At 48.0% G+C, this 20,895-nt stretch overlaps 1 protein-coding gene across 2 annotated transcripts; it reads left to right on the top strand.

The window, feature by feature from the left end:
- The first annotated feature begins 2,982 nt into the window (after positions 1–2,982).
- Tnfaip3 (TNF alpha induced protein 3) lies at positions 2,983–18,984 on the top strand. Of its 2 annotated transcripts, XM_052751126.1 has the most exons (9): positions 2,983–3,352; positions 6,915–7,227; positions 10,838–11,028; positions 11,818–11,965; positions 12,109–12,279; positions 13,999–14,179; positions 14,378–15,267; positions 16,050–16,231; positions 16,825–18,984. In XM_052751126.1, the coding sequence occupies exons 2-9, from the start codon at positions 6,933–6,935 to the stop codon at positions 17,107–17,109; spliced, it is 2,343 nt and encodes a 780-aa protein (XP_052607086.1). In that variant the 5' UTR covers positions 2,983–3,352; positions 6,915–6,932; the 3' UTR covers positions 17,110–18,984. The 2 variants fall into 2 exon arrangements, with proteins under 2 accessions (XP_052607086.1, XP_052607085.1); XM_052751125.1 differs by lacking the exon at positions 2,983–3,352 and having other exon boundaries at positions 6,819–7,227.
- Positions 18,985–20,895: the final 1,911 nt, after the last annotated feature.

Raw genomic sequence — 20,895 nt, 5'->3', positions numbered from 1 at the left:
GTTTGGGGGGGCCACTGAAGAGGGGAGAGGAGGATATGGAGGGGCTGGGAAGTGAGCAGAATTGGGGTACATGATGTGAAATTCCCTAAGGTTCAATAAAGAAATTATGTTAAATATGAAAGGAAGGAAGGAAGGAAGGAAGGAAGGAAGGAAGGAAGGAAGGAAGGAAGGAAGATCCTTAAGTGCATTTGAGCTGAGCCCACACACCTGCTACTGGTCAAACTCCCATCTGTCTTCCGTTAATGGGGTTTCAGTGGGGTGTTTGTTGTTATTTTGTTTGTTTGAGACAGGGTCTTAGGAAGCCCAGGCAGGTCTTTAACTGCGCAGCTAATGATGGCCTTGATCTCCCGAGCCTCCTGCACCCACCTCCCAAGTTCAGGGGTTATATATAGCAGGGCACTGGGATCCCCACCCTCTGGGGATCCTCATCTTCTTCATGGTGTGGTTCAAACACACAGGCTATAGGCATCCTCCCACAGTTTAAATCCTAGAGATCAACACTCAGTTATAACACAAATGCTGGCACACAGTAAAAATGGCACAGAGCTCGGGGGTCTCCAAAACCGTCTGCACACCTAGAACTCCTCTCTCCTCTAAGAGACTTTTTCTCGACCCTCAATCCACTACTTGTTCATAAATATTCCTACCTTTTTGCAGAGCCCGAACATCTTGACAAGATCTGGAGCAGAAACTAAAGTCCCTTTGGAAACTTTATGGTTCCTGTTAGTTTCAATGCATTCATCGCCAGACTTGAGATCTCCCTATCTCCCCAAAGGAGGCACTCCAACACTCCTTCTGTCTCTTCCTTCTGATGCACCAGGAAGACACCCCTTGCTGGTATTGTCCATACGTTCAGAAAGGGAAGCTAAATGCACAGCCAAATAGTGCCCTGAAAGACATTCAAAGCTAGGAAGTATACACTCTCCACCCCCCACTCACTTTTCTCTGGGACAGGAAGGCTGGGGGAGGCTGAGAAGGCTGGAAAGGCTGGAAAGGCTGGAGGAGAATGGGGGAGGTTGGGGAGGCTGGAAAGGCTGGAGGAGGCTGGGGAGCCTGGGGATGGTTGGGGAGCTGGAGAGGCTGGGGGAAGCTGGGGAGGCTGGGGGAGGCTGAGATGCATTCCTAAGCTGCACAGTTGAGCTGTAGGAAATGGAAAAGGCTGAAGACCCCCCTCCCGAATCCAACCAATCACAAATCTTGGCAGGCAAGATGGTGAAGCTGTTCTATGGGGATAGTGGTAGTGATGGGTCTGAACTTGGCTTTCCAGGTTTGTTATTCTTCCTTATTGAATCCCCGGCTCAGCGAACTAGGGAGCCACAGGAGCCAGGATGGGCACCTGGACACCGCTGGACGAGTTGAGGAGTCATGTGAGGGGACAGAAAGCCCGCTGGTTCTGTTTGCAGAGGCAGGCCTGGGAGAGTGGGTCTGAGGATTAATACTCTATGCGCGATGTTCTTTTCTATCTGGTGTCTTTTATCACCTCAGTAGGCCTGGGAGGTTTCCTGAGGGTGGAGCCTGCATCTACTATGGACTAGGTTGCTGTGTTTATCGAAGGGATTCCTAGGCTTCAGATGGTCACGTGGTTAATCCTCTCTTGTGGGCTTTGGAGCAAGAACAGACCCAGTTCCAAAAGCTGCCAGGCCACTTACTGTGTCCACTGTGGGCATATGGCTTACGCTTTCTGAACTTCATATAAAAGCTTAAGTGAGCCTATAATAAATACTTCGGGAACGTCATTTTAGATTACTACCACTGCTTGGGGGTCGACAGCTGGAAACATCTGTGAATAAGAAGAACAAATATCAGGGTTTAAATAGAAATGAGGATGGGGGTGGGGGGCAGCCATTGGCTGAAAAAGAATTGGACCGGTCTTCGGATAGTGGCCAGTACTCTCACTCCCAGCCTCCCTTTACCAACAAAAAGTGTCACCATACTGTCACTTAGCCCAGTCACTGCTGAGGAGAAGACCCAGGTTTCTGATTCAAACGTGCAGTAAATATATGGCCTGGCAACCTGACAAACGTACCTAAAATCACAACAACACGGAGTATTTCTGTCTGGTTTGCGCTTTCTTTTCTAGGAATCCTGCCGAGGGGACCCAGGAGGAAAAACTCTTAAGACAGTAAAACCATCCCAGCTTCTTTCTGCAGAATGACTCAAGCCCCTCCGTCCAAGTGATGCCGGGCTCTCTCTCTTCCAGAGAAAAAGGCAGAGCCTTACAGCGACTGCGCAAGGGTTGTAGTTGGTTTCTTGGGGTGAACTAATTCTCAGGCCTAAGGAAACAGCTGTAGACCGATGGGGAAAGCCAGCGATGAACTTGGAGGACAGAAATGGAGGAGAAACGGAGCGAGTGGAGGGTGGGGTGTGTGTGTGTGTGTGTGTGTGTGTGCAGGGTGGATTTAATTCTCTCTGAAATTGCCCTTGGTGTGCGTGTGCGTGTAGGGTGGATTTAATTCTGAAATCGCCCTTGCCCCTGGAACTCCAAAGCTGCAGGACCGTGGGGGTCTGATGTCTCTGTCTGTGCATTGCACTCAGCCTGGAGCTGGGGCACGGGGAACCCTGCTGCTTTTTTCCTCGCAATCCCCTCGGGGATCCTTCCCGAGGGCTCTCCCTGAAGTGCTCCTCACGTGAGCAAGCCCAGACTTCAAAGCCGGCCTCAGGCCTGCGGTCCGGGCTGTCTGGGTGGTTTTTAGGGTTTTCTCTCTCTCTCTCTCTGGTTTCCCTTCTTTTTTTTTTTTTTTCACAGCTGATTTTCTTCAGAAAAAGAAGCTATTAAAAAAAAAAAAAAAAAAAAAAAAGAACCGATTGCATTTCCAGTTCCCATCACCGCGATTTCCACATGGATGTGACGTGGAGGCCAGCTTCCGAAATGCCCAGGTGACTCACGCGGGGACACCCCGGGGCGGGACCCAGGAGTTTCTCCGGGAGGAGGAGGAGGAGGAGGGGCGGGAGGGGGGGGGGGGAAACAGCTTGGAGCGCCCTCTGCCGGCCGGCCGCCGGCGCGCCACGCGGGCGTCACGTGACTGGAAAGTCCCTCGGAAATCCCCTCGCGGCGGGCGACGCGTACAACTGAAAGGCAAAAAAAGGGAACTGCCCAGTCGGCTGCCTGCGCGCCGGAGGAGTGCCACGGGCTTGCAGGGCCGCGGGGGCGGAGCGGCGAGGCAGGCCGCCGCCGAGCCCAGAGACGTGCACACACACACCCCCACCCCGGGCCAGACAGCCAGCCCGAGCGCCCGGGCGTCCATGGGGCTCCGCCTCGGCCCGACCCCGACCCGGACCCCGATCGCCACCCCGCCCAGGGACTGACCGCCCGCCACTCGGGCTCTGCCGGGGCACCGCACGGCCCCAAGAGGTGAGCGGCGCTCCGGGAGGCGGGGGTGCACGGCCGGCCGGCGGGATGCGGGGCGGTGCACGGCCGGCCGGCGGGATGCGGGGCGGTGCACGGCCAGCGGGGTGCATGGCCAGATCGGATTCCGGGGTGCACGGGTGCCAGCCCGGTGTGGGTCTGCCTAGCTCTGGCTTTGCAGGGGTCCTGGAGAGAGAGGGTATTGTTGGCCGGAGCTGAGGTCCCCAGGTGCCAGGTGTTGAGGTGACAGCCCTGGGTATCTCCAGCCGGCTAGTAAGCTAATTCCTTTCCAGTCCTGCAGGGTGACCTAAGCTGCAGCTGGCTGATAAATAGTCATCCTTAGGGCCCCTAGGTCGTGTGGTCGTGGATGATTTGCTCCTTTTCTCTCTCTCTCTCTCTCTCTCTCTCTCTCTCTCTCTCTCTCTCTCTCTCTCTCTCTCTCTCTCTCTCTCCCTCTCTCTCTTTTGGAAATCAAGTGCAACATGCTCATAGGCACGTAGACCTTGCAGAGTCGCGCTGGAGTTTCATCCCATATTGTGCATAACCAGCTCAGCAGGGGATGGGTTTCTCAAAGGTCACCAACTCCGACCTGGAGGCTTCAGTCAGAGAGCCTTCCAGGAGACAGCTTCCTCAGACCCAGTGATCTGTGGGAGGGGGTGTGTTGGGGGTGGGTGGGAGGGGCTGCGAGATCGTCGTCCCTAGTTGCTGCAATATAAGAAGAGTGTGCATGCAGAAATGGGGCTCTGGCCTGCTTGTTGAAGACTCCACTTTAGGTGGCACCTAAGACTCCCTGCTGCAGCCCGACCCCACACTCAGACAGTGGTTGTCAGTCCGGGTCGTCCCACATCCTGCCACCTGGCCTCTCAGGAAAGCTGAGGTATTAAGGGCTCTTTTCGGCTCTCTTTGTTTTGAGTTCTGGTCTCTGATCTTTCTTTGGAAAGCTAGTCTGGTCAAGTGTCTGGGGGGGCACCCTTTGGAACTGATCATTGTTAATTAGTCTTGTGTACGCTGATGTCCCAGATTATTGAGCAGCCAATCAGGTCTCCAATCTCATTGTCTGAGATGCTTCTTGGATCTTTTGCAATTCTCTATATGGTTTTTTGGAGGGGTACTTCCCAACAATTGCCCGAGGTATCTGTTGATAAATAATACATAAGTTTCCACATCGCAGACAAAAAAAAAAAAAATCTGCTCAGAGTGGAAAAATAAAACCCGGGGAAAGACTTTGATGAGTAAGTTCTGTAGAACCTTATTGATCCTATGACAAAAATTGGGAAATTTATCTGTCAGGCAGTGAGGTAACAAATATATTTTTAAAAGTTAAGGGTAATGCTGTATTTTTTTTAACGCATAAGACATGACAATAATGTCAGGAAAATTTATTCTCTGAATGTGGGGAAGTCCAAGAACTGGAAAGTTGAGCAGTGGTTTAGATTAGTTTTTAAAGAGGCACTTTTGCAGGCACTGCAAGGCTGAGCCTATGAATGGGATCATAGTGGGCTAGCAAATATTGGCATTTGCATGTCTGGCATATGGTTTAAAGCCCCCACCATTTTTAGATCTACACTAAAAGATCTTTAGCGTAGAACAGTCAGAAAAACAGAAGGAGATGCAGCTCACTGATGGAAAGTCTTCACACCTCCTTGTCTGTTACCGAGGGCTACTATTAGGAGACCAGCAGGGCATGGGTATAGGAAATAGGAAGACTTGGCTTCTAGGCAAAGCTGAGTCCTGGGGCTGCTGGACTCAAGGTGGGCTTCACCTTCATTGCTTTGGCTGAAAACCTGTATGATATCAAGGCTGGAAGTGAAGTCACAGATGTTTAGCTATAGCATCAAGCACACAGACTGGCCTTAAATAGGTGGTCTGCATTGCTGGCTGCATGGATTCATGGATGGATGGATGGAGTAATGACATTGTGAAAGAGATTGTTGTTTCATCACCAAGGAGATGTGTGTGTGTGTGTGTGTGTGTGTGTGTGTGTGTGTGTGTGTGTGTGTGTGGTTTTGTCTCATTCCTGCAATGTTTTTGCCTCATTCCAGTTGCAAGGAATAACTGCCATCAGACAGAGAGAATGAGAGGCCATAACTAGCATTTAGATCGAGAATTCCAGTGCAAATCCCCAGTAGCCACCTCTCCCTTTCAAGCAGGGCACAAGAAGTTAGACCACTTTATCGGGGTTCAGAGAACCTGGACCCACCCAGGAGTGGCTTCTCTAATCTCTAGGTTTCTTCTTCTTCTTCTTCTTCTTCTTCTTCTTCTTCTTCTTCTTCTTCTTCTTCTTCTTCTTCTTCTTCTTCTTCTTCTTCCATAGTCATAACACTTCTTTACCTGGTGAGTTTGCCTTGGCAGAGAGCGTGATGCCTAAGTGGAATTCAGCTTTGCTGTGAAACTTCTAGGTGCTCTAAATCATTTGTTGTCTTCTAGGAAATTAGGTTGTGCGGCCAAGTGCCCTGTTGAGGGTCCATGGGGACAGTGAAGCAGAACAGGCTTAGCGGTGCTCCACTCTGGAAGGATGTCCCTGTGCGTCACTGTGCATCCTGCACAACCGGCTAGGGTGGTCGCGGGGCTGTTCTTCTTTGTTCCGAGTAGTACCCTGGCCGAGATGTTTTTCCTATTTGCTTCCAGCTTTGATTGTACTTGATCTTCTAGGGTGAAAGGGGGGCGGTGTTTCTAAGCATTGGGACCTGGATGTCAGCAATAAAATTTGGTGTCGGTTGAGTTGAAATCAGAGAGCTCTCTGGTGTCTACTGTTTTTTGGATTTTTTTTTTTCTGGGAGGTGTGATGTACTTCATTATTACTCCGCTTTTTTTTTTTGTCTCGTGTTGTGAAGTTCAGTGGCAGGTTTCTGAAGTAGAGCTGACGTTTATTTGCTCTTAAGATTGCAAAGCATCTTGCCAGAAATAGGCTTTATTTTGTTGTTGGTTATAAAACAATCCTGTGTTGACTCTTTATAAATATCACAAACTCTTTGAACCAAGTATTTATTACCTTTCTTTGGGGCCAGTACCAGAGAGGAAATCCCAGGCAGCAGCTCGATGCCACATGGGGTTTCCATCAAATATTTGCTGCCTTTGCAGCCTCAAGAAGGGGATGTTTGAGTGACCTGGATCTAGACTCCGCTCCAGAGCCAGGACTGAATGGTGGTGGTCTTCAGTGACAGTCTAGACTTGAACTCTGATGAGCTCTGAACTGACATTCAGAGGTCCTGGGTGACATCCGAGGGTTCTGAGGTTGGTTTGTGGAGCAGTACCTGTCACTGACAGACAGACTTGGCTCCCTGACAAACGTTACTGAAAGCATGGGTTATTCCCCTCCTCCTCATTACCCACGCTCCGCCTTCCTTCTCTTGTTTAGACTAATCTTTAAAAGTGATGTAACTTAAAACAGTCCAGTGTGAGTTAATCTGCAGGGCCAGCTAGTATCCTGGGAGAAGAGGTGACTAAGATCTTTTGCCTAGAGATTAGAGTAATGACAAGGTCAAACACTGGGGTTTCTTGCCGACAGGTACCTGGGAACAGTGTTCAAGGCAGGCTAACGGAATGGGCTTTTCCCCTTCCTCTTCAGGCCTTGTCGAGGAGGACCATGGCTGAACAACTCCTTCCTCAGGCTCTGTATTTGAGCAATATGCGGAAAGCTGTGAAGATAAGAGAGAGAACCCCAGAAGACATTTTCAAGCCTACCAATGGGATCATTCATCATTTTAAAACCATGCACCGATACACGCTGGAGATGTTCAGAACGTGTCAGTTTTGCCCACAGTTTCGGGAGATCATTCACAAGGCACTTATTGACAGAAGCGTCCAGGCTTCCTTGGAAAGCCAGAAGAAGCTCAATTGGTGTCGTGAAGTCAGGAAACTTGTGGCTTTGAAAACCAATGGTAAGCCTTGCTCCTTTCCTCCAGCACTAACCTGGGGGGAGGGAGCTGTTTCTGGTGATGCTTCCCCATTCATAAAGTTTTAATGGCATTAAGCAGACACCTACAGAAACTCCGTTGGTGACAGCCATGAATGTGTTTGATGAGTCTGCTGTGGTACTGAGGCAGGATTTCATTGTGTGACCTAGGCTGGTTTTGAACTTGTGATCTTTCTGCTTCCATCTTCCGAGTGCTGGGATGGCAGGTGTGCATTATTACATCCAGTTGGTGAATATTTTTATTTAAGATGTTTTCTGAGCGTGTGTGTGTGTGTGTGTGTGTGTGTGTGTGTGTGTGTGTGTGTGTGTTAGGGTAGAGAAGACATGAAGGCTCATGGAATGCATTTCTAAACCCCATGCCCCAGTTGGGGGATTAATCTTCCTAATGCTTACACTGGTCGAATTGTCTATAACCTTCACTGGCCAGAATGGAAAGGATTGAAAAGGTTTTAAGTTCAACAGGAAAATAGAGTGCTGAAAACCGGAGGCAGTTGTTCGCCACTGTCGTGAGAGAAAGGCTTGTGATGTGCTTGCTCTTCCTGAGTTGATGGTATTTTCTAGACTCACAAACAGGTGGATGCTGAGGACAAGGGATGCTTTTGTTTCTACGGCCCTTACTGGGTTCTGTTGCCTAAGCTAATGAGAGACAGTTTTTCTGCACTGCTCTTGGCATGAAATCAAGTGACATCCTTTACCACTATTTTCTATTTCAAGTTTTACTGTCTTATTTTTTTTTAAATCACATCCTTTGTGTAAGACTATTGTACATTGGCAGAAACATCCAGTGATATTGTTTCATGCAGTTACAAAATTTCTGCCTTGAGGGTGTAGACATTTATTCCAAGAGCAGAGATTGTGTGAGATCAATTAAGTACTTAAAATGCTGATAAGGGTACAGTCTCATTTTCTTGTATCAGTGACTACATTCCCTGGGTCGGAATAATACACCCAAGAGAGTAGAAAATCCTCGTTGGCAGGAATGGTGCTAGGAACGTTAACTTAATAACTTAATTGGTACATTAACTTCGGCTGTTCTTGACTTGAGTAACTTGGTGATGGGTTGATGTGGGGTTTTGTTTGTTTTGATTCTGGGGACTCTTGTATATCACCTCTACATCTTCCCTATATTTATGAAGCTTAGACTCTTAGAAATAGAGTCAAAAGAGAGCTGGAGACAGTGATTATCTACATTGTTCTTGGCATTAAGTCAAGCGATGCCTAGAAGTAGATAATTATGTTAACTTGTCATCAAGGGGCTTACATACCTGACAGTTTGTGGTTTTTACCATGTCCCATTTTGTTACAGAAAGAGAGATGGAGTTGAGAGAATTAGAAATGGGCTAGAGAGAGAAAAGCCTTATCTGCTTTACCACTCACCAAATTAGCAGACATTATATAGTATTTCCTTAACAGAGGAAATCGCTGATTTCCTGTAGGAAAGAAAGTAGGGTAAATGCTAAACACTTTGCCATTTAAATCAACAAGGATTCAGGATACATCTAAACTTACAAAAGCAAAGGTATTTTGGGAACGTGTTGGGGGAAATATGGACCTGGGGCCCCAGAACCCTAATTTTCCTGCTTGGAAGAGCAGTTCTTAAAATCGTGAGAAAGAGAGAAAAGACCTTGGGGGGAGGAGGGGTGGGAAATGGCGTTCTGCCTCTTTATTATTATTAGCAACTTTTCTTTCCTTTTAAAATTCCTTCCCCTTCGGGAGCGTTCCTTCAAAGGCAGGTCTGTTTGGGGAGGGGGTGATTCAGGAGCCTGCATTTGAGGATATGAGACTGTGGTGAATGAGGAAGGGGGTAGGTGGCATAAAATTGAAACTTCATGAAAATTCCAGCGTCTATTGGCTGCTGCAGCGAGCTCCCTTGTCTAGTGAGTCGCGGGTTCCAGCTCAGCTTGGCCACACCCACTTGGAAAGTCCAGGGTGCAGTTCGCAGTTTAAATGTCTACACACCAGAACAAAACGTACAATTGTTGCTCAATTGCTAGTCAAATATCTTCCGCACTGGGGAATTCCACATGTTACTTAGGGAATTTTATACTGGTGCATCTCAATAAAGAACTGAAAGTAAGCCCAAGAAGGAGAAAAAAAGCCTTATCTTTGCTCTAGATTTTGCAAAGGGGAAATTTCAACAGAATGCAGTCCTTGCCACACCTCGGCCTGACGCTGGGCTCAAATGGTCTTCTCTGTTGGCTAGTTCTGTGAGTTGTTTGAAGCGTGCAGACTGAAGGAATACTGACTGGCCCTGGATATGTATTTGACAGACTGTTGTTTACAGTTTCACTATAATTAGAGTTTGATAAAATTTCAAATAGCTTTATTGCTTTACTGACAGAATAATGTTAAAAAGAAAACCAAACAAACCAAAAAGCCCACACTTTTAACTTTTCTAAACTTAAAAATATGTACTACTTTCCAAAGGAGAATGAAGAATTGACTAGTTTTCTATCAGACTGTCCCCCCACGTGTTTACTGTTGGGGGCATGAAAAAGAATGCATTCCGAGACTGAATGTAACTCCCTGATAGAGAGAGCCCTTGCCTAACATTCTTGAGGCCCTGGGTTTAATGTCCAGAAGTGAAAAAAGTACAAGAACAACCTGAAAGAATACAGTCCGTTGAATTGTGACTTTTATCCAGGAAAAGCCACAAATGGGTGGAAGAAAATTAGACTTGTCTTTTTCTCAAAATGCTAGCCTCAAACACTGAATTCTTTTCAATGTCGGCATCTTTTTAACTTTTAGTTTTTAATTGCTTATTGATTGACTGACTGAGAACTGATTGGTTGAGACAGGCGGAGTTCAAGCTAATCCTCGGTTCACTCTGGAGCTAAGGATGACCTTGAACTTCTGACCCTCTGGACTCTGCCTCCCAAATGCTAGAGTTACAAGCTTTCACAACCATGCCTGGCTGCCTTTTAGTTCTTTTAAAGGGGCTTTACAGTTGTTTACAAGCAGGTTCTCATAACGCCCTGGAGGCTGGGGTAGGGCCTATAGCAGGCCTACAGGTCATTTGGTACTGTCAATCCTACTTGGTAAGCTAGGAGAGGAAACTCCCAGGTCCCCAAAGCTGAAGTGGAATGACCAAGTCATTTACCACTGAGTCATAGCCTGACCCTATCTAGTAGGCCCAGCCGCAGTGGCTTCCTGGTGTGTATATTGCCCTGGGTGTGAAACCTTCCTTAGAACTAGAGAGCAGGAATGCCAGGGCCTTAGCCAGCAGGCCAAAGACTAGTAGGAAGAAAGGACTGTAGAGTTCATAAGCTGGTGCCCACCTTCTACACAGCAGAAGAGACTTTCAGGAATGTTCCCAAAGTCATCCAAACCAGTTAGGGGCAGAGCCCTGCTACAATGGAGGCCGCCTGGCTCCTCCCCCTAAACAGAAGAACAAAAAAAAAAATTTTTTTTTTCCTTACATCTGCCATCGCCTGTGGAATGCTACCAGCTGGCCCTTGATGAAGAATCAACCATACAGTCCTCCATCTGTGGGCTTAATTTATCCCAAAAGCCTTTGCAGGGCATTCACTTGGGGCTGCTTAACTTTGCTCCTCACTGCTCCCTTCTGTCCTCAGGTGATGGAAATTGCCTCATGCACGCCGCTTGTCAGTACATGTGGGGCGTTCAGGATACGGACCTGGTCCTGAGGAAGGCCCTCTACAGCACCCTGAAGGAGACAGACACACGGAACTTCAAATTCCGCTGGCAGCTGGAATCCCTGAGATCCCAGGAATTTGTGGAAACTGGACTTTGCTACGACACTCGGGTATGTTATGTTCCTGTGCGACAGCCCCATGGTGGACAAAGGGTACTTTGGGCCAGTCCCTGTTCCCTGAGGAACATATGACTTACCAGTCATATGAGTTGAGCTAAGCAGTGCACACTCAATGGAAAACACCCAGAACCTTCTGTGGGATTAACCCCAGGCGTTAGCTACTTACTCACGGCTCCGGCTTGTGGAGCAGCAGATTCCTGGGTGTGCATTTCTTGGTCAGGTCTTCCAACTGTAGCCTTTCCTCAAGGCACGTCCCTGACTTCCCAGCCAATCCAGGGAAGAGTGTACCCCATCATCCTCATGCTTTTTTTTTTTTTTTTTTATTCTGAGCTAGGGTATTATGTAGCTCAGGGTGGTCTTGAACCTGCTGTATAGCAGAAAATGACCTTGCTATGTAGCTGATGATGATCTTCCTGCCTCCACCTCCACAACAGGGTTGCAGGTGTGCACCACCATGTGATTTTATGGGGTGCTAGATATCAAACACAAGGCTCCATGCATGTTAGGCAAGCACTCTGCTAACTGAGCTATCCCCCTGCCCCAGGCAGGGAGTTTTTCTGAAAGCAAATGCTGTCTGTATCTCCCAGCAGCTTTGAGTTTACTCTGCAAAGAAAAAAAGTAAAGGAAGGCAACCAGAATTAGGGAGAGGATGAACATTTGCAGGGTTGTTCCACGGAGGGAGAAGAATGGGCGGGGGTTCCTTCAGGGGGCAGATGCAGGGTGACATCCGCGGGACCTGCTAATCCATGCTTTCAGTCCTCTCGTCTTCTGTCCCCTTAGAACTGGGGTGACGAATGGGACAGTTTGGTCAAAATGGCGTCAGCAGACGCGCCCGCCGCCCGCAGTGGACTTCAGTATAACTCCCTAGAAGAAATCCACATATTTGTCCTCAGCAACATCCTCCGAAGACCCATCATCGTCATTTCGGGTGAGGTGCCTCAGAGTTTCTTGTTTCCCCAGATGCTGTTCAGCCATGATGCTTTAGCTCTGAGGAGAAACCCAGGCTCCCTCCCCCCGCGGCTTCATGGAAGTCACCCAGGGTCTTAACTTCGTTTCTCTTCCCGTTGACAGACAAAATGCTGAGAAGTTTGGAATCGGGTTCCAATTTTGCTCCCTTGAAAGTGGGTGGGGTTTATCTGCCTCTCCACTGGCCAGCCCAGGAATGCTACAGATATCCCATTGTCCTCGGCTATGATAGCCAGCACTTTGTACCCCTGGTGACCCTGAAGGACAGTGGACCCGGTAAGAAAACATCAGTTCCTATTCATAACCCTGCTGGATCCTGGAGTTCCAGGCCTTGCTCTTTTGTTCCCAGCTGAACTTGTTTTAATGAAGTCTGTCATTTTGTCATTTGCTTAATCAAGAAAGATTCATTCTCCCTAACGTGAAGTGCTTGGAATCCATCTCATTTCAGATTTCAGAGTCTAGGGTTGGGGATTTAGCTCAGTGGTAGTAAGGCCCTGGGTTTGGTCCTCAGCTCCAACAAAAACAAAAACAAAAAACAGATTTCAGAGTCTTTCATATTCCTGAATGTTTACATAGACTTTACCATCTGAGCATCCCTAATCAGAAATCTAAATGCTCCCAAATCCAGTCAGATTTGTAGACTGAGATTTTCAGACTGGAGTTGTACTAGCTGGCCCAGTAGTAATGCAGTAGCAGTAAATGTACTCTTCCCCCATCTCTGTGAGTGTGACTGAGGACGGACTTGCAGCATGGTAAACACAGGTTGGACAGTCATCTCTGCATACTTCCACCCCTGTTGTTGTTACAACATGACAAATTAAGGGGTGCAGAGCCTCGGTATCTATCATGTCTGGCACAGAGCAAGTAGATGTTTGTCACGTTAGCGATTATTATAATACCTGAGTGTATAGTAAGCAGCGCGCTCAGTGCTCCAGGCAACATTCTTTTTCCTTCTCCTAGCATCCCTGTGAGATGCTGGCAGGAGTTGTCTTCTTTTATCAATGAGGCCATGGGATCTCAGAAAGGTTAAAGGGCATGCTTAGCTTGACATCAGCAAAGTCAGGATTCTAACTCAGGTCAGTCCGCCTGAGAGGCCTTGAATTTAACCAGTTCAGAGCTCCTGTCTCCTTCCTGTGGTTACAAAATCAGCTTAGGTGACCGCCACCAGACGGATGGACGAAGGAACTGTGACATGTATGGACAATGAAATTTGACTCAGCCCTAAGGAAAAAAAGGGGATATTTTTCATTTGCAGAAAAAAAGATGGAGCAGGAGATAATCATATTAAACAAACAATATAGACTCAGAAAAACAACACATTTTCTCTCATAGATGGACTCTAGATTTTTTTTTTTTTTTTTTTTTAAGGGTACAGGTCAAAAGCCATGGAGGTAGAAGGCGACAGATTTTGAAAGAAGCAGAGGCAGGGGGAGGCGGAGGGGACAGTGAAGCTCAAATACAGAGCACATATATACGTGTTCAATAGCACAAAAGAAAGTGTAGAGTCTTTGGATGCTAAACAGAAACTAAAATCACCTCGCAGCCTTTTGGCTACAATAAACATGTAAAAATCACAAATCAAAGAAGTCTGCCAGCACTAGGCTCCATGGCATCCTGTGAGATCCCTGGAAACAAGACATTTATTTTATGTTAGCGTTCACCGCATTTTGTCCTCCTGTTTGGCTTTTTTTTTTTTTTTTTTTAAAGATTTATTTATTTAGTATGTATACAGAAGAGGGCACCAGATCTCATTACAGATGGTTGTGAGCCACCATGTGGGTGCTGGGAATTGAACTCAGGACCTCTGGAAGAGCAGTCGGTGCTCTTAACCTCTGAGCCATCTCTCCAGCCCCCCTGTTTGGCTTTTAAGTGTGCCTTGGATGATGCTTTCTGTTTCTTCAAATTCGAATCATTCTATATGACCTTACGCGCAGCATCGTTTAGTAGGGATAATGTTTCACTCACATGCTATTTTTGTTTCTTTTTCTCCTCCAGAAATCCGAGCTGTTCCCCTTGTTAGCAGAGATCGGGGAAGATTTGAAGACTTAAAAGTTCACTTTTTGACAGACCCTGAAAACGAGATGAAGGAAAAGCTTCTCAAGGAATACCTGATGGTGATGGAGATCCCGGTGCAAGGCTGGGACCACGGCACGACCCACATCATTAATGCTGCCAAGTAAGCAGACTCCCTGAATTTGTCTTCTCGACCTGAGAACATGATAGGAAGTGTGCTGGGCCATACCAGGCCATAAGCCTGCATTTGGGTGCTGGTTTTGTGCCAGAGACTATATTCAGGAAATGTGTTCTAGGAGCTAATGATGTAAAGGCGTGTGTTATTGGGAATCACCACTTATTTTCCCTGTTTTCTTTTCAGGTTGGATGAAGCTAACCTACCCAAAGAAATAAATCTGGTGGACGATTACTTTGAACTCGTTCAGCATGAATACAAAAAGTGGCAGGAAAACAATGAGCAGGGCAGGAGAGGGGCACATGCGCAGAAGAACCCTTTGGAGCCGTCCACACCCCAGCTGTCACTCATGGATGTAAAATGCGAGACGCCCAACTGTCCTTTCTTTATGTCCGTGAACACTCAGCCGTTATGCCATGAGTGCTCAGAGAGGCGCCACAAGAACCAGAGCAAACTCCCAAAGCTGAACTCGAAGGCGGGCCCTGAAGGACTCCCAGGCGGGGGCAGCTCAGCCTGGAGCCCGGAGGAAACAGCTGGAGGACCTCATTCGGCCCCACCCACGGCACCCAGCCTCTTCCTGTTCAGCGAGACCACCGCGATGAAGTGCAGGAGCCCCGACTGCCCCTTTACGTTGAATGTACAGCATAATGGATTCTGTGAGCGTTGCCACACTGCCCGGCAGCTGAATGCCAGCCAGCTGAATGCCAGCCACACTGCAGATCCTGGTAAGTGCCAAGCCTGCCTTCAGGATGTCACTCGGACGTTTAATGGCATCTGCAGTACCTGTTTCAAAAGGACTACAGCAGAGCCTTCCTCCAGCCTCACTTCCAGTCTCCCACCCTCCTGTCACCAACGCTCCAAGTCTGACCCCTCACAGCTCATCCAAAGTCTCGCCCCACACTCTTGCCACCGAACTGGAAATGACGTCCCCTCTGGCTGCCTTTCCCAGGCAGCACGAACTCCAGGAGACAGGACGGGGACAAGCAAGTGCAGAAAAGCCGGCTGCATGTATTTTGGGACTCCAGAAAACAAGGGCTTCTGCACGCTGTGTTTCATCGAATACAGAGAAAATAAACGTGAGTGAAAGAAATCATAGCCTGCCTGTGGCGGTAGTTACTGCCTAGAAAGGGGCCTTTGGATGTGAAGAAAGTAGCCTGTCCCAGCAGTCAGAGCAGTCACCTCTCACTGCGGCTTCCCGTTTTGGTTTGTGCTTGGGGACAGTCGCTGCTGCTCTGCTGTTGTGGCTGAAAGCAGGAGGCAGGATCTCATGACGTCAGCTCTAGTTACCGAGTACCTGACATCAAAAGTACCCTATAGATATAATTCATACTAGCCCAGGATGAACCCACGATGTAGCCCAGGCTGGCCTCCGAGTCCTGGCAATCTTTGCTTCTGCCCCCTGAGTGCTAGGATTTTAGGCATGTGCTGCCACACCAGGCTGTGAGGGTGGGTTTAATAAGGCCACTGAGCGTCTGCTATCCATGTATATAGTTTAGGCTTCAGCACCTTTGGCGAGGTAGTCTGAAGAGGGCTAGCAAGAGACAGGAAGTATTTACTGCCACCAGGGAAACGTGTGTGGCTTGGGAATCTCTAATTCAAAGGGCAGGTGGGCAGTTGTTAGTGCCTGCTCTTTGGTTCTCTGACTGATCAGTGACCCACCCCGTGTTCAAAGCAAGAGGCCAGTTTAAGCCAAAGATATTCGCTAACGTTACTTTGCTGAGTTTCTGAAAGTTTGGCCTCGAGTACATGTTGAAGGCTGTTCTCACCTACGCTGAGAACCCATTCCTTCTCTGAGGTCCGTGTCTGTGTGTGCACGGTAACCCACACGTGGTACTGAACGGCATCCACTCCTTTGTAGAGTTCGTCGCTGCCTCTGGGAAAGCCGGTTCCACAGCCTCCAGGTTCCAGAACAACGTCCCGTGCCTGGGCAGGGCGTGCGGCGCCCTCGGAAGCACCATGTTTGAAGGGTATTGTCAGAAGTGCTTCATCGAGGCTCAGAACCAGAGGTTTCAGGAAGCGAAAAGGACGGAAGAGCAACTGGTGAGTCGTTGGGCGGAGCTGGCCTTCTCTGGTGTCAGGTCCCCCCCCCCCCCCCCCCCCCCCCCCCCCCCGCCCATCTGTGACAGACGGGCTGTCTGTCTCCTTATGACAGAGGGTCCCTTTCAAATGTCGTCTGCTGGAAGGGAGCCTGGAAAAACCAGCCACGTTCTGTTGGTTCACGAGCTGGATGTACTGCACAGCCTAAGACACTTAGAATTTATTCGGAAATGCTGATACAGTCGGCCATAGAGTGAAACCTCTGTGAGCATCCTGAAAGCCAGGAGGTGATTTATCAGAGACCTCTTAGATTTGAAGGAGAAGCAGACTTTCCAAACAATCCTTTATCCTGAACATCCTGGATGCTTCCATGTACTGGCATATCAGGAAAAAAAAAAAAAAAAAAAAAAAAAAAACCTTCCTCGGACTGGGTCAGCTTCTGCTAGGATTGGTGGGGAGCTAAGGGTCCTCAGTGGCACATACTTGCTCCTCTTTCTCAGGCAGGTCAAGCCCTCTGTAACGTCCGTGCTGTTATTTGAAATCCCCCTCCGGTCTCCCGAGAAACGTAACACCTTTTCTCTATTCTTCCCACTCAGAGATCCAGCCAGCGCAGAGACATGCCTCGAACCACGCAGGGAGCCTCCAGGCCCAAGTGTGCCCGGGCCTCCTGCAAGAACGTCCTGGCCTGTCGCAGCGAGGAGCTGTGCATGGAATGCCAGCACCTGAGCCAGCGGGTGGGCTCTGTGGCCCACCGGGGTGAGTCCCCTCCTGAAGAGCCCCCCAAACAGCGCTGCCGGGCTCCCGCCTGTGATCACTTTGGCAACGCCAAGTGCAATGGTTACTGCAATGAGTGCTTCCAGTTCAAGCAGATGTATGGCTAAGTGCAGACGAGTGGACTGGCCCAGCGAGAAGGGGCCTCAACCTGCCAGCCAGAGTGGTGCTGTACTCCAGACCCCTGAGTGCCATAGGAACGGTGGGCCCTAGGACAGTGGCTGCAAGTGTCTTTGAGCAAAGGAGACAAGATAAGCTCTTCATCGTGGCCGTGACATTCAGGTTTGGTAACCAAGACTATGCCCAGGTGGGCTGAGAGTTGACCTCGTGACAAGCAATGCATGATGTCAGGTTCAGCCTGAAGTTGCTGCTGCTGCTGCTCATCAACCAGGAGGCTGGGGAGATCTTCAGACGTGGAAGGCATGCATGCTGGGACTGGTAACAGTTCCCGTGCCCACCTGCCAGGAAACAGGAAGAAAGGCACATGGGCAGGCGGGTTGGAGCCTGAGACCATCTTATTGCACCCCCGCGCCCCAGAAAGCTGAATCCTCCGAGTACCAAGGCCCTCCACAGGAAGCTCGAGGAAGCTCAGGGAAAAAGGATGTTGGTAGAGCACATCTGTCGTCCTCGTCATCGTCGTCAGTGGGCTTCCCAACCTGCCTACTTGGTTCCCGAGGTTCTGCAGGAAAGCAGAGCCACACACAGACTGTGACCCTGAGGCTGCTGAAACAGAACATGTTCACATGGAGACCAAACAAGCTGCTCTTGACTGTATGGATGCACCTTTTAGACAGCAGGACACCTTAGTGGGAAGACATGCTACCACTGGTCATCATTGTCTTCAGGTCCAGAGAGATTGGTTTGGAGTGAGGTGTGCGTCATCAGAGTGTGTACATATGTAATATACCCTTATATTATGTATGAGGGAGTTGTGTTTTTTTTAAGCATTGAAATGATGCCCTATAGACAGTAAGAAGACTGAATAATAATAACCTATTTTCTGGTTGTTGTCAGGTTACCCTTTGGGTATACAGCTTGTTACGTGAATTCAACAAGCGGCCTTCTGAAAGGGAACCCTCACTCTACGTTATTTATTATGAACTTCAGAGTTATTTAAATGAAGATTTTTCTCCTGCAGTATTCTCTTGGAATAACAGACTTGCTTTCTGCCACGTTCTGGGAACCTGGCACATTCCTGACCTCGGGCTGCGGTGGGGTGGTTGTCTGCTCCCGACGCATTGCCTCCCCAGGAAAGAAGGGATGGCTTTATGACGAAAGCCTGTCGAATCTGCCGCTTCCCCTGACTCCCCAGCTGCCCAGGACAGAAGCGTTGTCTGTCTTCTGTCGATGCTTCGAAGCATCCTACCTCTTTGAAGAGAAGATAGGGAGGGTGATAGTGGGGAGGGACACAGAACCATGTGGCCTTTTGTGACCTTTGCTTGCTAGGTAAATGCTGTCTGTGCCCTTGGGGTACTGGATAGCAACCCCAGCCTCAGGACCGCAAAGCCAGTAGCCTTGAGGATGAGAAGGTTTCTGTCACTGGCTTGTAGCTTTTCTGTGTGCTTTGCACTTGCCTTAGGAGGGAGGTGCATTTCTCCCGAGGGAAGGGCTGACATTCTGGGGTCTAACTCAGCGCCTGAAGATGCTTGTGATGTATAACTCTACATAGCCTTCTCTCTCCAAAGCTGACACGTGTCTTTCCCCGACTTACGTCTTTGTCCGTTTCTTCTCCAAAGATGTCAAATACAGTGCAGCGTTTTCATCTAGTTCTTTCCAAGTTAATAGGCTAATACTTTGTGTCTATTGATATTTTCATTCTTAATGTGAAACTATGAAATTATTTATACTTATTATAGAAAGTATGTGAAATTTGCACATTTAGTTATCTTTCATAGGATGGGATCTAACTGTTTTGGATTTCTTCAGATTGTCTTAAAGAACTGTAACTTCACAAAAGTCAATATTAAAAAAATAAATTATTTAAGAACAAATCCTGATGTTTTCTATTGATGAGTGTTGGGAGATGGGCCCAAATGTGAAGAAGCCTTTGGTGTACAATGGGCCACGGGTGCACCTTGTTCTCATAGAAAGAGAGATAACGTCTGAAAAATAATCAGGGTTAGAGAGATGGCTCAATCCATAAGTGCTTGCTGCATAAACATAGGAGCTGAGTTCGATCCCCATCACGTTTGTGCAAGCCAGATGTGATAGCACATGCAGTTGCACATGTGTGCACACACAAGAACACCTACACACACACACACACACACACACACACACATACACACACACACACGAAACACTCAGTGGGTGAGAATAAGGTACTCAAGCACGGGCCTTGGGTTTCATAGTGATGGCGCAGAAGCCAGGTAGATGGGCGAGAGCTTCTATCCCTACGCCACTGGTTCCCAACCTTCTTAATGCTGCGACCCTTAATACAGTTCCTCCTGTTGTGGTGACCCCCGGGCCACAAAATTATTCTGTTTCTACTTCATAACTGTAATTTTGCTACTGTTATGAATCGTAATATAAATGTCTGATATGCGGGATATCTGATGTGCAACCCCCAAAGGGGCCATGACCCACAGATTGAGAACCACTGTGGTCCCAGGTCTCCAGAGACTGGCGGAAGCACTCCTGAGGTAGAGAAATGAAGCAGTAAGGAGAGCGTGTGACAGGGCAGGAGGGAATCATCAAGAGGAGCACGGGCGTGAGAGTCCTGTGTCAGGCAGGGCAGAAGAGTTAGCCTGGCTGTGATAACCACCAGAGCAGGAAAGTAAACTCACCCAGTGGGAAAATGCACCGTTCTCCTCTGCTCATCTCTCATACCGTAATCGCCAACACAGGCTTCTGTGATCATTCAGAAATGTTGGACAATACCCGTACCAGGTAACAAGAGTTCAATTCCGCAGTGGCATCCTCTAACCCGGTACTGACCGCATCAGATTACTGAAATTCGGGGTTCAGTCCCCCACACCACATGCCAATCTCAAACCCCAGTATCGCTGTCTGGGGGACCAGCCTCCAGCAGCCCAGGACTCAAAGGGAATCCACAGAGTTGACGTGCACTATGACTTTTTAATCTGAGAGGGTTAGGGAAAAAGACACTCACACACTATCTTGATGGTTTCCTTCTTTATTCTTCTGTATTCTTCATTCTGTGTTCTATGTTCTCCTTTCTTTTCTCTATCCAGAAATGTCCCTTCTGTCTCTCTTGATGTTTTCCTTCTCCTTCTAACTCTCTTAATGTTTTCCTCTAATTCTCTCATTCTTGATGTTTTCCTTCTAATTCATTTTAACTCTGTTTTTTCCCTTATAGCTTATATACCCCAGCAAAATCTTTCAAGTAATATAAAAATCACAACGTGGTTACATTCTATTTTTTGAGTGAATGACTACAATGAATGCAAGTAAAAAACAGCATGTTTCCCATGTCCCTTACATGATTAAGCATTTTACATATTACAGGTGAAAAACAAACTATCCCTAAGAACCCATGTACATTCACACCCAGGCAACTTGTTGTAAATTAACACAGTGTAAGCAAACAAGATATTTTTTTTACTGGCAGGCTGTGTTTTGCGACTACAAAGAAAGGACCAATCACTTTATTATCTTGAAATGTAATCTTATAAAGAATCTTAAAGGAATAACAAACCTAAACTTTTATACATAAAAAACGGTCAGCTCTACTTTAAATCTTTAGGGTAATACCCACTCATCAATAGTTTTTTATATCAGAAGATTGAGAGCGGAAATGGGGTCAGCAACCAACCCTAGCAACAAAGGCACATCAGCTAATGATAATTGGGCTCCTTTGTTCTTGTCCCCTGACCTTAATGAGTTCCTCACTCAACCATGTGCCTTTCTAAAACTTTAGATTGTCTCCTTGGGCT

The sequence above is a fragment of the Peromyscus californicus genome, unplaced genomic scaffold (genome assembly GCF_007827085.1).
Source record: "Peromyscus californicus insignis strain IS unplaced genomic scaffold, ASM782708v3 Scaffold_22__1_contigs__length_63687245, whole genome shotgun sequence".
Classification (NCBI taxonomy): Eukaryota; Metazoa; Chordata; class Mammalia; order Rodentia; family Cricetidae; genus Peromyscus; species Peromyscus californicus.
This window is presented reverse-complemented; position numbering and strand designations above follow the sequence as displayed.